At 37.0% G+C, this 14,094-nt stretch overlaps 1 protein-coding gene across 1 annotated transcript in view; it reads right to left on the bottom strand.

The window, feature by feature from the left end:
- Positions 1-14,094, bottom strand: part of BTAF1 (B-TFIID TATA-box binding protein associated factor 1) — an 87,858-nt gene that overhangs the window by 31,941 nt on the left and 41,823 nt on the right. The window contains exons 14-19 of the mRNA XM_070780473.1: positions 13,454-13,574; positions 4,975-5,079; positions 3,250-3,399; positions 2,821-2,960; positions 2,027-2,201; positions 506-709 (exon numbers count right to left, since the gene is read on the bottom strand). Coding sequence (XP_070636574.1) covers positions 506-709; positions 2,027-2,201; positions 2,821-2,960; positions 3,250-3,399; positions 4,975-5,079; positions 13,454-13,574 — 895 coding nt within the window. The remainder of the gene's footprint in view (positions 1-505; positions 710-2,026; positions 2,202-2,820; positions 2,961-3,249; positions 3,400-4,974; positions 5,080-13,453; positions 13,575-14,094) is intronic.

Below are 14,094 nucleotides of genomic sequence, written 5' to 3'. Positions count from 1 at the left end.
AGAAATACTCAGAAACATTTTTTCCCCCATACTCTGCCAGTCTTAGGCAAAACTGAGAAATGACAAAAGGCAACAGCTTTTGCTAATAAAGGTGTATTGGTTTGTCAAAGCTGAGATTTTTTTAAAAAAAAATCCTTTCCCCATTCTCTTGTTTGAAGAAAAGTCAGTACAATGAAATAACCTTTCCAAAGGGAATTTAATTCCATTAAAATTTCCACCTAATTACTCTTACTTTATTCTGAATATATGATAGGCTGCTGCTAAGTCGCTTCAGTCATGTCCGACTCTGTGCGACCCCATAGACGGCAGCCCACCAGGCTCCGCCGTCCCTGGGATTCTCCAGGCAAGAACACTGGAGTGGGTTGCCATTTCCTTCTCCAATATGATAGGCTACCAAGCCACAAATAGATTCAACAAATTAAGTGTTTTTGTGGTAAACATGACATTGACAAATTTCTTATCTTATTTCATGCTCTAAAATTAAGAAAGTCACTTCTTTACTCACCAGGTCATTAGCTTGATCAATTGTAAAAACGTTGTTGTTTACTCTATTACCAACTTCAATATGTGCATCAGCTAATGATGAAATAAGCTGTTTACACTCATTTTGCATTCGTGTAAATGGAATGGCAATTTCATCATAATACAAATGTTCTGAAAGGGTATCAAGCAAACGTGGCTGCACAGCTAGGGTAACAGCTCTACACTCCTAAAATGTAACAGACAACAAATATTCAGGGCCAATACGTAAATGTAATTCTAGAAATGCATAATCTTCACTTGCAAACTACCAAGTCTAAATTTCTATTGTTTTTGAATCTATATTCTGTTATCTCCCAGAACATAGTTAGTTTCACAGAGAAAAGGTAACACACCCAAACTACTCTAAAATTTTAATATGAATGACTACAGAACATGCACATGGAACTATTACAATTCCATTAAATTTTCCACCTAATTACTCTTACTTTATTCTGAATTTATTCCAAGACAGATTTAAAAATATACAACTGTAAAAAGAAATCAGTCAGAAAAGAACACTTAGCATGCACTAAAAAATGTTATTTAAAAACTCATTAGATTTCTTAACAATTGAACCCATAGTTTCACATGCCATACTGTAGAAATGGATATATAATTTAAAAGCTACTCACCTGCCCCCAAATTTAACTAACCCTTCCCACTCTCTCTGGTTGTTGCCTGCCCCAACCAGAGGGGGAATGACCTCAGTGGTGAGCCATGAGGGATTCTGTGGGATCTGGGTGATCAGCCTGGGCTTCACAGAGTAAGTCCAGAGAAGCTCTGTGAGGGTCCAGAAACCGAACTGTCAACACTTGCTGCTGAGTCTGAGAGGCACAAAAACACAGCATCACTGCCTCTCCAGCACACCACGTCCTGCCTAAAAACAGATGAGCCTTGCTTCTTTCCAGAGGCAAAGCTGGGGTTTCAGCTGCAATAGAGCATGGCTCAATTACTTTTAGACACAGCTTTGACAAACTGTTAAGAGGCAGTAACAAGCAACTCTCACAGCAAGTGCAGACAGTTAAATTTCCAGAATTCCAGTCAATGGAATAAACAAAGCCAGCAGGAAGTTTCTTTGATTTACAGAAGCAAGTCTTACACAAAATCAATACATCTTACTAGAAGTTAAAAATTAAAGGGGCTGCAAGGGAATGGTTTATTTGGAAATACAAAGATTTGGGTTTAAATGTGCTGATTTTATTCTTCCTGTGACCAAAAATCTGCCCTTGCTACTACTCATACAAATGGACTTCTAGCTCTCAAAGCCTCTTACGTTTTGTAGTTCTCAGGTACAAAATGGGGGGTTCTAAGAAAAAAGGCTAGGGTTAAAGGCAAATGAGAAAGAAACAATGTTTCAGTATAACTTGGAATACTTTTCTATAAATGTTCAATTTTTTAACAGAAAATTTTCACTTTTCTGTTTGTAAAATACAATGAAAATCATCCTAATAGCTAATGGAACCTAGTTTAGGTTGTCTTCATTTATTTGGGGGCAAAATCTTACCTTCTGTAAAGCAGCCCATTCACAGATTACCAAAGCTACACTAATTCTCTGTAAGGCAGATTTGGAGTTCAAATGGAAGAGTAGTAACTGGCCAAGGGATTCTGCTGGTTTAATTTCTTGGGTTACCACATTTACACTTGGATCACAAATACAGCAACAAAGGGCTCCTAACAGCCTAAGAGGGAGAAAAAAAGAAGTTACTATAAAAATTACTTTATAAAATTATAAAATTACTTTATATAATTATAAAATTACTTTATAAAAAAGTTTCCCCTACTGAAGCTATAACTTTTCCCAGGGAAGACTTAACTCCTATCTTATCTTCATAAAAAAAAAATACAAATCCTTGGAGAAGGAAGTGGCAAACCACTCCAAGTATTTTTGCCCGGGAAATCCCATGGACAGAGGAGCCTGGAGGGCAACAGCTCATGGGGTCACAAAGAGTCGAACATGACTTAGCAACTAAAACAACAAAACAAACAAAGGAGATTTTCAGACATGAAAACACAGTTATGTGGCCTAGCTGTTCAAATTTTGTTGTGGACTGTGCAACTGTTCGGCTGCCTTCCCAAACAAATTTTAGTATCTGCCATTTAAGATGACTTCACCTAAGCTTAAATATTAAAGTATATGTGCACCAAAAATTACAAATCTTAGTTTTAAAACTTCAAAAGAATGAAAAATGTTTTCTTACTTTTTAATTTTTTTCTTACTCTAGTATGATGGAGGAAGGACTGACAGACACATGGGAGGAATCTTTTGGTTAAATGACTTTTGGATTTATGTATACTCACTTGGCGGCCATCATTCTGGCCCGCATAACAACAAAGTCCCTGGTGGTGGGGTCTTCCATGACGGTGTCTGCACCTGCAATGTACTCCTGAAGCACTTTACTCTGGCTTTGGCCCTGGCGCACCTTACCACCTGTTTTTTCCTAAGTGAATAAGGGAGGAACATAATAATTAAAGATTTACCATTAAAATTTAACAGACAACATAAAAAATAATCTCATTTGTTATAATTCCACTAGAATACAGTTCTTTCACAAAACTTTAATGGATAAAAATTACTATGCATTTTGTCAAGGTGCCAATAAAATAATTTTTCCTTCTGTTACAATAATAATATCACACTTACAATAAAGCAATACAGATTTCTTAACAGTTACTGTATTAAAAATTATAAGTTGAACATACAAATACATTATGTTCCTCTACACTTACTTTGGCTCTAGCTTTTACTTCCAGCAACATATTTAAATCAATAGGTAAATGAGAAGGCTGCATCATTAAGCAAAGCCATGCAGCCATCCATGGACAAGCAGCCGCTACCACATACTGAACTGAAGCCTTGCTCAACAATTCCATCCAAACCTGCAGAATGAGAAGGGAACAAGAAAATGAAATTTTTCTAGCAAGGCCTAATAAAACCTAATACTTTTAGTGATACTGAATTGAAAAAAAAAAAGTAGGAAATAGCACAAAAATTAATTTTAAAATTCAACATATAGGCTTACTTTGAAATACTGTTTTAGGGCAGATAAGTTTGTATACTAAAAAAAAGTAATACAAAAGAAAGTTTTTTAAAAAAGAATACAAAGTGTTTTCCTCAGTATTTTATGAAAATCATTTTTTAAAATACCCATAAAAAAGTTATCAAAATTTCAGTAAATATCTGGAATCCTTTCTTTGTATCATAAAGCTCTACTGCATTCCTATATTCAATACATGCTTCAATATAAAACAGCTCCTGCTAAATTTAGAGAATACCCTTAGTATATGCTAGAGTAATATCCTAGTAATATCCAATATATTGGAGTAATGAAAGTTACTCAATTGTGTCCAACTCTTTGTGACCCCATGGACTTTACAGTCCATGGAATTCTCCAGGCTAAAATACTGGAGCGGGTAGCCTTTCCCTTCTCCAGGGGATCTTCCCAACCCAGGGACAGACTCAGGTCTCCCACATTGCAGGCGAATTCTTTACCAGCTGAGCCACAAAGGAAGCCCAAGAATACTGGAGTGGGTAGCCTATCCGTTCTTCAGGAGATTTTCCCGACCCAGGAATCAAACCGGGGTCTGCTGCATTGCAGGTGGATTCTTTACCAACTGAGCTATGAGGGAAGCCATATCAGAGTAATATACTAGAGTAATATCCTAGTATAAATTAAAAACAATGTGAATCCTGATTCATGATCTTACTCAATAAAGCACTTAAAAAAAATAATTTTATTTATTTATTTATTTATGGTCGTGCTGGGTCCTTGGTGCTGCAGGGGCTTCTCACTGCAGTGGCTTCTCTTGTTGCAGAGCAGGGCTCTAGAGCACTCAGGCACTTTTCTTGATGCCTAACATTAAATGGGCTAGGGCCAGCATGTAGAAACACCACCAATGTTAACCCACAGCTGTTAACAATGAGCCACTTCAAAGGCCAGTGATTCAAGACTACGTTAACAGATATTAAAGGTACAACAGTGCCATTTCCTCCCATAAATGTTATTAAACATATCAAGTGGCTATTCTTTATAGGTTCCAACACATACGACCAATATTCCTAAATAAAAGGAAAAAGTACAAGTCTAAATTATGACAACAGACTCTATATATTACCAATAAATCTCAAAAGATACTCTTTAGGACAGATAAACATCCTGATAGAAAGCAAAATAAATGATGGAAAAAAGTTGTCTTTTCTTCATTTTTTATTTTCTGTATTGAGGCTATGAAGAAAGTGCTTAAAACACCCGCCTAATGTGTCACACAACTAACCAGGACTTAACCATTATAATCCATAAAAAGTCTATTTCCTTGATCTCCAGACTATTAAAATGTCTTGGATGATTTCTAACTTCTTAAATCCCTGATCAATAACTGTACAGAATTATGAAAAAAAATTTTTACATCTACCAAGGTACTGGGAAAAGGAGTACAGATATATTCACCACATACCTTGTGAATGAGGTCCAGAATTTCCTGGCTGCTTTCTAAAACACAAAACTGAAATATGTGTCGAAGCATATCAGGAAGGATAGGTGTAAGCCAAGATGAAGAGTTCTAAAAAAAAGAAAAATCAAAATTATAACATAATTCTGCAGCATTAGCTTATTTTAAAAGTTTTAAGTCAAATAACAGAAGTATTACCATGAAAAGACTGTTATGAATTCATCAAAAACGTTCAACTGGTGATAAATTTTGACAAGATTCTGAGCAAAAACACCGTATTATTCCAGTGATTTGGAGAAATTAAATGGCATACAGTCTCTAGGAACCTGGAGAAAGTCTGATTAACAACAATGAATTTTGCTTCTAATAAACTGAAATCATCCTGTATACGGGAGCAAGCTCTAACCAGTTACATCTCTTTGGTTTCATTGTGTATCACTGCTCTGTCAGGGAAATTTGATAAATGATCACACTAGAGTTGTGCTAGATAATCAGCTTAAGTTGTATGTGCTCATCATTAATGCACGTAAAGAACTGTGAGATAATATCCAATCTAGAAAACTCAACTTTGAGTTCACTACAAAATTAAAGCCAAAGTTCCTAATTTATTTCGGGTTAAGGACCCTCTGAAAATCAGGGAAAGACTATGCACAATCTTCTCTTAGAAAAATACATTTATATACATACTTATGTATAATATTTTGCTTTCCGCTTCAGGGATTTCCTTAAGCTCAGGTTTAAACCTCAATCTAAGGAATTTCTCAACAAATCAAAAGCCCATCCAAATCAAGCAATCAAATGGTGCTTAACTAAATCCACTGTGTGCTCAGAACTGTAGAAAAGGAATCTCATGTTGTCTACTGTACAAATTACAAGCTCACTGAATAAGAACTAAAAATTTTATTAACTAGTTCACAGTACTTAGCATCACATACTTCCACAATTTTTAAAAAATAAAAACTATGTTGTCTGGAAGAAAGCTGAGCACAGAAGAATTGATGCTTTTGAACTGTGGTGTTGGAGAGGACTCTTGAGAGTCCCTTGGACTGCAAGGAGATCCAACCAGTCCATCCTAAAGGAGATCAGTCCTGGGTCTGGAAGGACTGATATTGAAGCTGAAACTCCAATACTTTGGCCACCTGATACAAAGAGCTGACTCATCTGAAAAGACCCTGATGCTGGAAAAGATTGAGGGCAGGAGGAGAAGGGGATGACAGAGGATGAGATGGTTGGATGGCATCACTGACTCAATGGACATGAGTTTGGGTAAACTCTGGGAGTTGGTGATGGACAGGGAGGCCTGGCGTGCTGCAGTTCACAGGGTTGCAAACAGTCGGACACGACTAAGCAACTGAACTGAACTGTCTGGAAGAGACTGAAGAGACATTTGGAAAATGTTTAACTGAATTTCCAGAAAGTGAGAAGGTCTAGGGATAATGCATAACTCAGAAAGCTACCTATAGTTCTCTTGCCAGTAGGAAACTAATAACCCTGGTCTTCTTTTTTTCACCTTTCTCAAAATGGCTTGAAAGAAATTTAAAACAGACTGCAAAATCATCAGCTGGGGGGAGCCTGCTCAGGGACAGGGGATGCCTTAAAGAACTACTTTTCATTGAAAGGGAAAGGGACGTTGGAAAGAAGAAAAGTTCTCCTTTCCTCAGCAGAGAACAGGCACAATTAGGAAAGCTGTAATAGCACTAAGCAAATAATTTAATGTTACTCTCCAATAATTTCTTCTCATTTCCCCCTACCATATTTACCAGTTCTCTTAATCCACCCCTAACCTCATCACTGGAAATCAAAACAGTTGCTTGTAGATCCCAAAGCCATACCTATAGATGAAGATTCCCCCCCCCATATTAATAAATAGTGAATGTAATATAAATTGTAGTAGTCTTCTCAGGCTATAAACTTTGTTACTGTAGTAAATTCTACTTTATAATTATTTAAAAAAACCAAAGGAATAAATGAATGAAAGAACACAGGGTGTTTTTATGGTAGAGAAACTATTCTGTAAGATATAATAATGGAAAGATCATCACACATCTGTGAAAATCAGTAAAATGAACACGTAACATCAAGAGTGAAGCCAAGGGAACTCCCTGCAGGTCCAGTGGTTAGGACAGTGCTTTCACTGCCAAGGGCCGGGATTCAATTCCTGGTCAGGAAACTAAGATCCTATAAGCTATTGGCACAGCCCAGAAAAATAAAGTGAAGCCTAATATAACTACGGATTGGTTGATAATGACATATCAACGTTCGTTCACTAACTGTAACATTCTGGTGTGTGATGTTGATGGTGGCAGCAGCTATGTAGGGGAGGGCAGGAGGTATACAGATGGGCATTCTGTATTTTCTGTTTAATTTTGCTTTATAAAGTCAAGTCAATAAATAAAGAGGAAAATAAAATTTAAAAAATAAAGAGAAACCAAAAGCCCAACCAAACAAAAAATCCAACCCAGAATATGCAGGTCACTATCATCACAGGAACGAGTATTTTTAAAAATGCAGATTTCTCCAGCAATACAACATAAAGTCTGCCTAGCAGAAAATACAAGTTACAGAATAAAGCTGAGAAAACAGCTGAGGCTATTCTATCTGAACAATTGTGCAAGCATCTCCTTTTAGTTATTGTTACAAAAAGTTACATGCTTCAGCTCACTGTTAGTATTTTCTCCAAAAATCATTAAGTACAATTTGGCCAATCCAGAAACACCCTGCCTCTTGCAAATCTGAAAGTTGGTTTACCTGTTTTCATAAATTTTGTGCCTGTCTTCCAGGAGACACTGACTTAGGCAGGTAATCTAATGTTGCTTTTTATTTACAGGTTTATTAAACTGAATTGGTTAGGAGTGGGGTACAGTGAGGGGTACAATACTTTAAATTGCTTACAAATTAACCACGTTGGGATTTTCCATCCCAGAATTTTAAAAAATAGTCAGTGGACTTCTAGTATGCTACTAACTAGGAGTCTACTAGTCACAAATTTCCCTTCTAATCTTAGGCAGTCTGGAAAGTTTTGATGACTTCAGTAGTAGTCTGCTGCAGCTGCTGCTGCTAAGTCGCTTCAGTCGTGTCCGACTCTGTGCAACCCCACAGACGGCAGCCCACTAGTCTCCTCTGTCCCTGGGATTCTCCAGGCAAGAACACTGAAGTGGGTTGCCACTTCCTTCTCCAATGCATGAAACTAAAAGTCAAGTCGCTCAGTCATGCCTGACTTTTAGCAACCCCATGGCCTGCAGCCTACCAGGCTCCTCTGTCCATGGGATTTTCCAGGCAAGAATACTGGGGTGGGGTGCCATTGCCTTCTCCTCAGTAGTAGTCTAGCAGAGTATAATCCATATTACAGAAAAATTCTTACCACAGACTGTTTACTTTACCAGGTTTAAATTAACTATAAGCTATACTACAACTCAAGTTATAAGTGAATTCACATTTTAAGAGGGCTTTAAAAAATATTTTGGTTTATGTTAAATAATTGACACAGTATTAGCACTTTATGTCATTTTTATAATGAGGGTCAGATGGAGTGGTGGGCATCTGTGGGAATACTCAGGGGAATGCCTGATACTTATTTAGTGTAAAGAGAATGGGGCAGTCTCTGTACAGCTCCTTTATTCAGACTGGTGTTCCTGCCTTCACTCTGCCTTTGTGGAACTCAGAATAAGGAACACTGATGACAAGCAAAAATAAGACCGTTGGACATGTCACTATATTTACAAAATCAAGGTGAAACTTTTGGCCATCTACATCCCCTTGTGCTCAGTCCTTCAGCCAGACCAGTTTCCTTTCCCTTCCTCTTTAGTGCCATCATGCTCACTCCTGTATATGTTCTTCCTCTGACTGTTACCCTGCTCTTCACCTGGTAAATTCCATTCATCTTTCAGGTCTCAGTTTCAACTGTACTTTCAGAAAGACACTTCCTTGACCTTTACTCACCTCACTAGTAGGGATCCAGCAGCACCACCTTCTTCCCCTACCAGACCCTTCCCTCATTATGTAATGATGGCTTTATAAAATGGCCACTATGTAATTATAAGGGCCTATCTAGTTGTCTTCTTCTGTCTTGCTTACCTTCCTGTTTTAAGCTCTACAGAAGGAAACAGAAATTTTCTCTTACCAATCAGTATCTAGAAAATTGTAGGCACATAGTAGGCACTAAAATAACTGTTGAAGAATTCTACCTTGATTATGAGAATAATCAAAGTCACAAGGAATAGTTGGTAATATGGAAAATTTCCCACAATTGTAGGATTGCAATAAATCCCTAACTGGAAAAATTGGCATCTTAAAGTGGGATAAGATCTTGCCAGCACCGTTTTGCTATGCCCCCTCTTTTATCTTCCCACAAGCACACCCATAAAGTGTGTAGATGTGGGCGGCCGGGGGGAGCAGCAATCTGATTATCATGTACCATGAATACCTGATTCATGTCAGTAGGTATCATCATTTCTATCTCCATATCAAATGATATGGGGTTGCAGGGAAGAAAACCCGGAAAGAAGCTACATCAAAGTTATGAATCATACTGAGTTCTCAGCTCCTCTACTAATTTTGTCTGAAATCCTATTTTGGCCCACTGCCAAAAAACAAAACCCAATTCTATAATTAGACAACTTGTAACGCCTTGTTTTATTTGTCCAACCAATATTTATTGAAAGTTAGATAAATATTTAAACTTTGCTCTCTTTTCATACCTTTATAAAATCTGACCAATACCTAATTATGCTAATGTTCTCAAATGCCAAAGTCTCAGTCAGCTCTGTTTTTTTGGTCTTTATTCCCTCCTCTAAATATGCATACAGTAAATTTTCTTACATCCTGGACTAAATATGCCCCCAAATTCCAACTCAATCTCATGTATATCTTCATGCTAAATTTATAAGCATCATGCTAATGCTTGCCTTTTAAATAAAAATCAATACTTTTATGTACTAAAATTTTCAATGACTCAGAAGGTGACTCTGATGCAAAGAGAATGGAAAAGCTTACCCAGTCAACAAAATATGGCTAAACTAGAGGTTAATGTCCAGAATATATTTTCCTAGTTGAAAGAAAGAGAAGTTGCTCAGTCACGTCCGACTCTTTGCGACCCCGTGGACTGTAGCCCACCAGGCTCCTCTGTCCATGGGATTCTCCAGGCAAGAATACTGGAGTGGGTTGCCATTTCCTTCTCCAGGGGATCTTCCCAACCCAGGGATCAAACCCGGGTCTCCCGCATGGCAGGCAGATGCTTTATCCTCTGAGCCACCAGGGAAGGGTTCCTAAGTTGAGTTCTGACTAAAACCACTATTAAATATAGTGGTTATGAACACGAATTAATCTAGACATTCCAGTGAAGTAATTTACAGATAAACATATACATTCATATATAAACTTGCATGAATAAATACAGTCTATAGAAAGTAAAATCAAGTAATGCTCTACATGGGAAGAGAACCTAAAAAAATGAATATATACGTATGATTCATTTTGCTGCACAGCAGAAGCTCACACATGATAAACTAAACTCCAATAAAAACTTTTTTAAAAAAGGAAAAACAAATGATAAATTACTTCACTTTGTCAAGCTCTTAGTTCAGCCCCCCCAAAAAAAAGTTACATCCTGATTTTAAGTCATTGCTGCTGCTGCTGCTGCTGCTAAGTCGTTTCAGTCATGTCCAACTCTATGCGACCCCATGGACTGCAGCCTACCAGGCTCCTCCATCCATGGGATTTTCCGGGCAACAGTACTGGAGTGGGGTGCCATTGCCTTCTCCTTTTAAGTCATTACCAAATAAAATTAATTTGGTTTGCCTAAGAGTTCTTATTTCATACTCCCTGAGAAGCCAGACTTGCTAATACTTTCACATGTTAACATCAGAGATAAAGGCACAGGGATTAAACAATTTATCTTCAAAGTATGTCATAAAAGAGCCTAATACAAATGAGATTTCAGGAATTTCCTGGCAGTCCAGTGGTTAGGACTTCATGCTTCAACTGCCCAGGGCCCAGATTCCATCCCTGGTCAAGGAATTAGGATCCTCCAAGCCATGTGGTGCAGGAAAATAATTTTTTTAAAAAAGAGAATTTATAAATAACTTATTAACTGTGGTTCTATACAAAAACATTTTAGAGACAAGCATATATGCATACGTACTTATGGTGGGATAAGTTGTAAGATTCAGGCTATCTTCCTTATAAAGTCTTACGGTTTTGCAAAACAAAACAAAATTACTAAAGATAAGCATATGAAAAGATGTTCAACATCATATATCATTAGAGAACTTCAAGTTTAAACTATAGTGAGATACCACTACACACTTATAGAAAGGCTAAAATCAACAACACTGACAACATCAATTGCTGGGGGGAGGATATACGGCAACAGAAACTCCTAATTCATTGATGGTGGAAATGTAAATTGGTACAGACATTTTTGGAAGACGTTTTCTTATAAAATTAAATATATTCTTAGCATATGATCCAGCAATTGTGCGCTTTAGTATTTACCCAAGTGCACTGAAAACTATGCCCATACCAAAACCGACACACAAATGTTTAAAACTTCATTCAAACTGATAAAAACAGAAAGAAATGAAAATATCCTTTAACAGGTGAATATATGAACTGTGTCACATCCATACAATGCAATATTATAAAGTGATAAAAAGAAATTAACTATCAAGTTATAAAAAAGACATAGAGAAACCTTAATTTTGTAATGCTAAATGAAACAGAAGCCACTATTAAAAGGCAATATACTACATGTGTGTGTGGCTCAGTCGTGTCCAACTCTTTGCCACCCCATGGACTGCAGCCTGCCAGGCTCCCCTGTCCACGGAATTCTCCAGGCAAGAATACTGGAATGGGTAGCCATTTCCTTCTCCAGGGGATCTTTCCAACCCAGGGATCAAACCCAAGTTTCCTGCATTGCAGGCAGATTCTTTATCTGAGCCACCAGGGAAGCCCACATACTACGTAACTCTAACTATGTGGTATTCTGGAAAAGGGAAAAGTATGAGAACAATAAAAGAGTAGTGGTTGCTAACGCTGTGAAGGGAGGAAAAGTGGAAATGCACAGGTGCAGCACAGGCATTTTTTAGCGCAGTGAAACTATTCCTTATGATACTCTCATGGTGAGCACATACCACTGTACATATGTCAACCCATAGAATCTACACTATAAATAGTAATCCCTAGTGTAAACTGTGGGCTTTAGTTAATAATGTATCAATACTGGTTCATCAACTGCAACAAATGCACTACACTAATGCATGTTAGCTAAAGGGGAAACTGTGCATATGGGTAGGGGCATATAGGAACTATGGACTTTCTGCTCAGCTTTTCTGTAAACCTAAAATTGCTCCTAAAAGTAAAGTGTATTAAAAAAACAAAACAACAATATGAAGGGAAGAAATGTGATCATTTTAACAGGTCTATCTAAAGTGAATTTAAAAATATTTACATCAAAAACACTTAGGCCAAACTCACAAAACCGAAAAAAAAAATAATAATAATAATGTGAAAACTCAGAACCCATGCCTGATCAACTAAGCATTATATTAATAAAATGGACATGATAGTTTTTTCTTAGAAGATTCTGATCAGACAAAAATGATAATGCAAAAGGAAATTTACAAATGTTGATTCATGGTAGTGCAACACAATACCATGCTATAAATTAAAGTAGGTCTACATGGAATATTCCTAATTCACATAGGAATGCATGGTTGATGAACACAAAAGAGACATTTATCCACAGTATTAATATATAGTCTAAAAGAAAATTAACCATTGTTTTTTAAAGACCACTGGCTCAAACTGCAGCACCTGTAAGTAACAGCATAAGAAATGGATTCCTTATGATGTTTCCCTAAATTCTAGTATTTTGTTTGACCTTTAGGTCTATTTTTAAAACAGGAATGTGAAGCCTTTTACAGACAGGGCAAGGATTACTCAGCTCATAACAGATTTCTATTTACACAGTGATATTACCTGAAGGTTCTCTGTAGGCATTTCAATGTGTTACTCCTTGGAAATAAAATGCTCTTAAGACTGAGTATTCCTTAAAAGGAAGTAAGTGCCTAGCAATTGTATTATCAGTCTTTTCAAGTCACACTGCAGAGCTTCACAGGTAGCTTTCTAACCTGGGATGGTTTTTGCCAACCATCCAACTGTCAACCATACAGAGCAGGCAAAGAATGAATAACATGATCTTTGATAGGAAGGGATGATTTAATCTTTGGTTCAACAAAAACTTACTGAGAGCCACCTTTGTGTTAAGCAATATTCCATGGGCTGGGAATACAGTCTAGAACAGTATTAAAATATTTCTGCCCTTGTGATGATTATATTTTTATGTATCTACATAGTCACCATACCAGTTTTACTAGCCCTAGCATTCTCCTGATATTTATGTGAAGCAAGGGTAACCTGGTGGTCAGATTGATCTTACAAAATTAATCTCTAAAAATTTCAAGATTACTGTAGTATTACTTCTTACCTGGTCTTGTGTTGATAATAAAGTGAACAGAGTCTCCAAGGCCGCTCTTCGAACTGATGATATAGTGTGATGCAAAAAAGGCCAGACACGTGGAACTAAAACTGTGAGTGACTGCTGAATACTAATGAAGAAGACACAGGTCAATCTTACTCATCCTTAGCTGAAATTCTGTTGATACATCATCTAAATATCATTTCCTTATGGACCTAGCAACTTTTTTGATGAATAAATTCTAAAAAGACAATACAATTTTCCTATGAACACTTGCTTAACACCCTCATACGAAACTGTTATTGTACCACCAGAATAGAACAAATGCAGAAACATTAACATGAGGTTATTCTGTGGCACTAATACCATAAATCACCTCTATCAAATTAGAACTTTTCAATATAACTGCATTTATTCTCAGTCTGTTCTCACTCAGGAAAATGGGACATGTATCTTAGTTGATAGTCCGCCTACACACAAATCAGGATTGTTAATCCTTAATCCTTTCCTACTATTAACTCCAACGGGTAACCAATAGGTGCACAGAATTTATATACCCCTTTGAGGCCATCTCTATCACATATCAAAAGGAGCAAGAGATGGTAATGGTAGTAGCTTTGGAATTTGTTATCCTAAACTAGCATTACTAA

This window comes from Bos indicus, chromosome 26 (assembly GCF_029378745.1).
Source record: "Bos indicus isolate NIAB-ARS_2022 breed Sahiwal x Tharparkar chromosome 26, NIAB-ARS_B.indTharparkar_mat_pri_1.0, whole genome shotgun sequence".
NCBI lineage: Eukaryota > Metazoa > Chordata > Mammalia > Artiodactyla > Bovidae > Bos > Bos indicus.
This window is presented reverse-complemented; position numbering and strand designations above follow the sequence as displayed.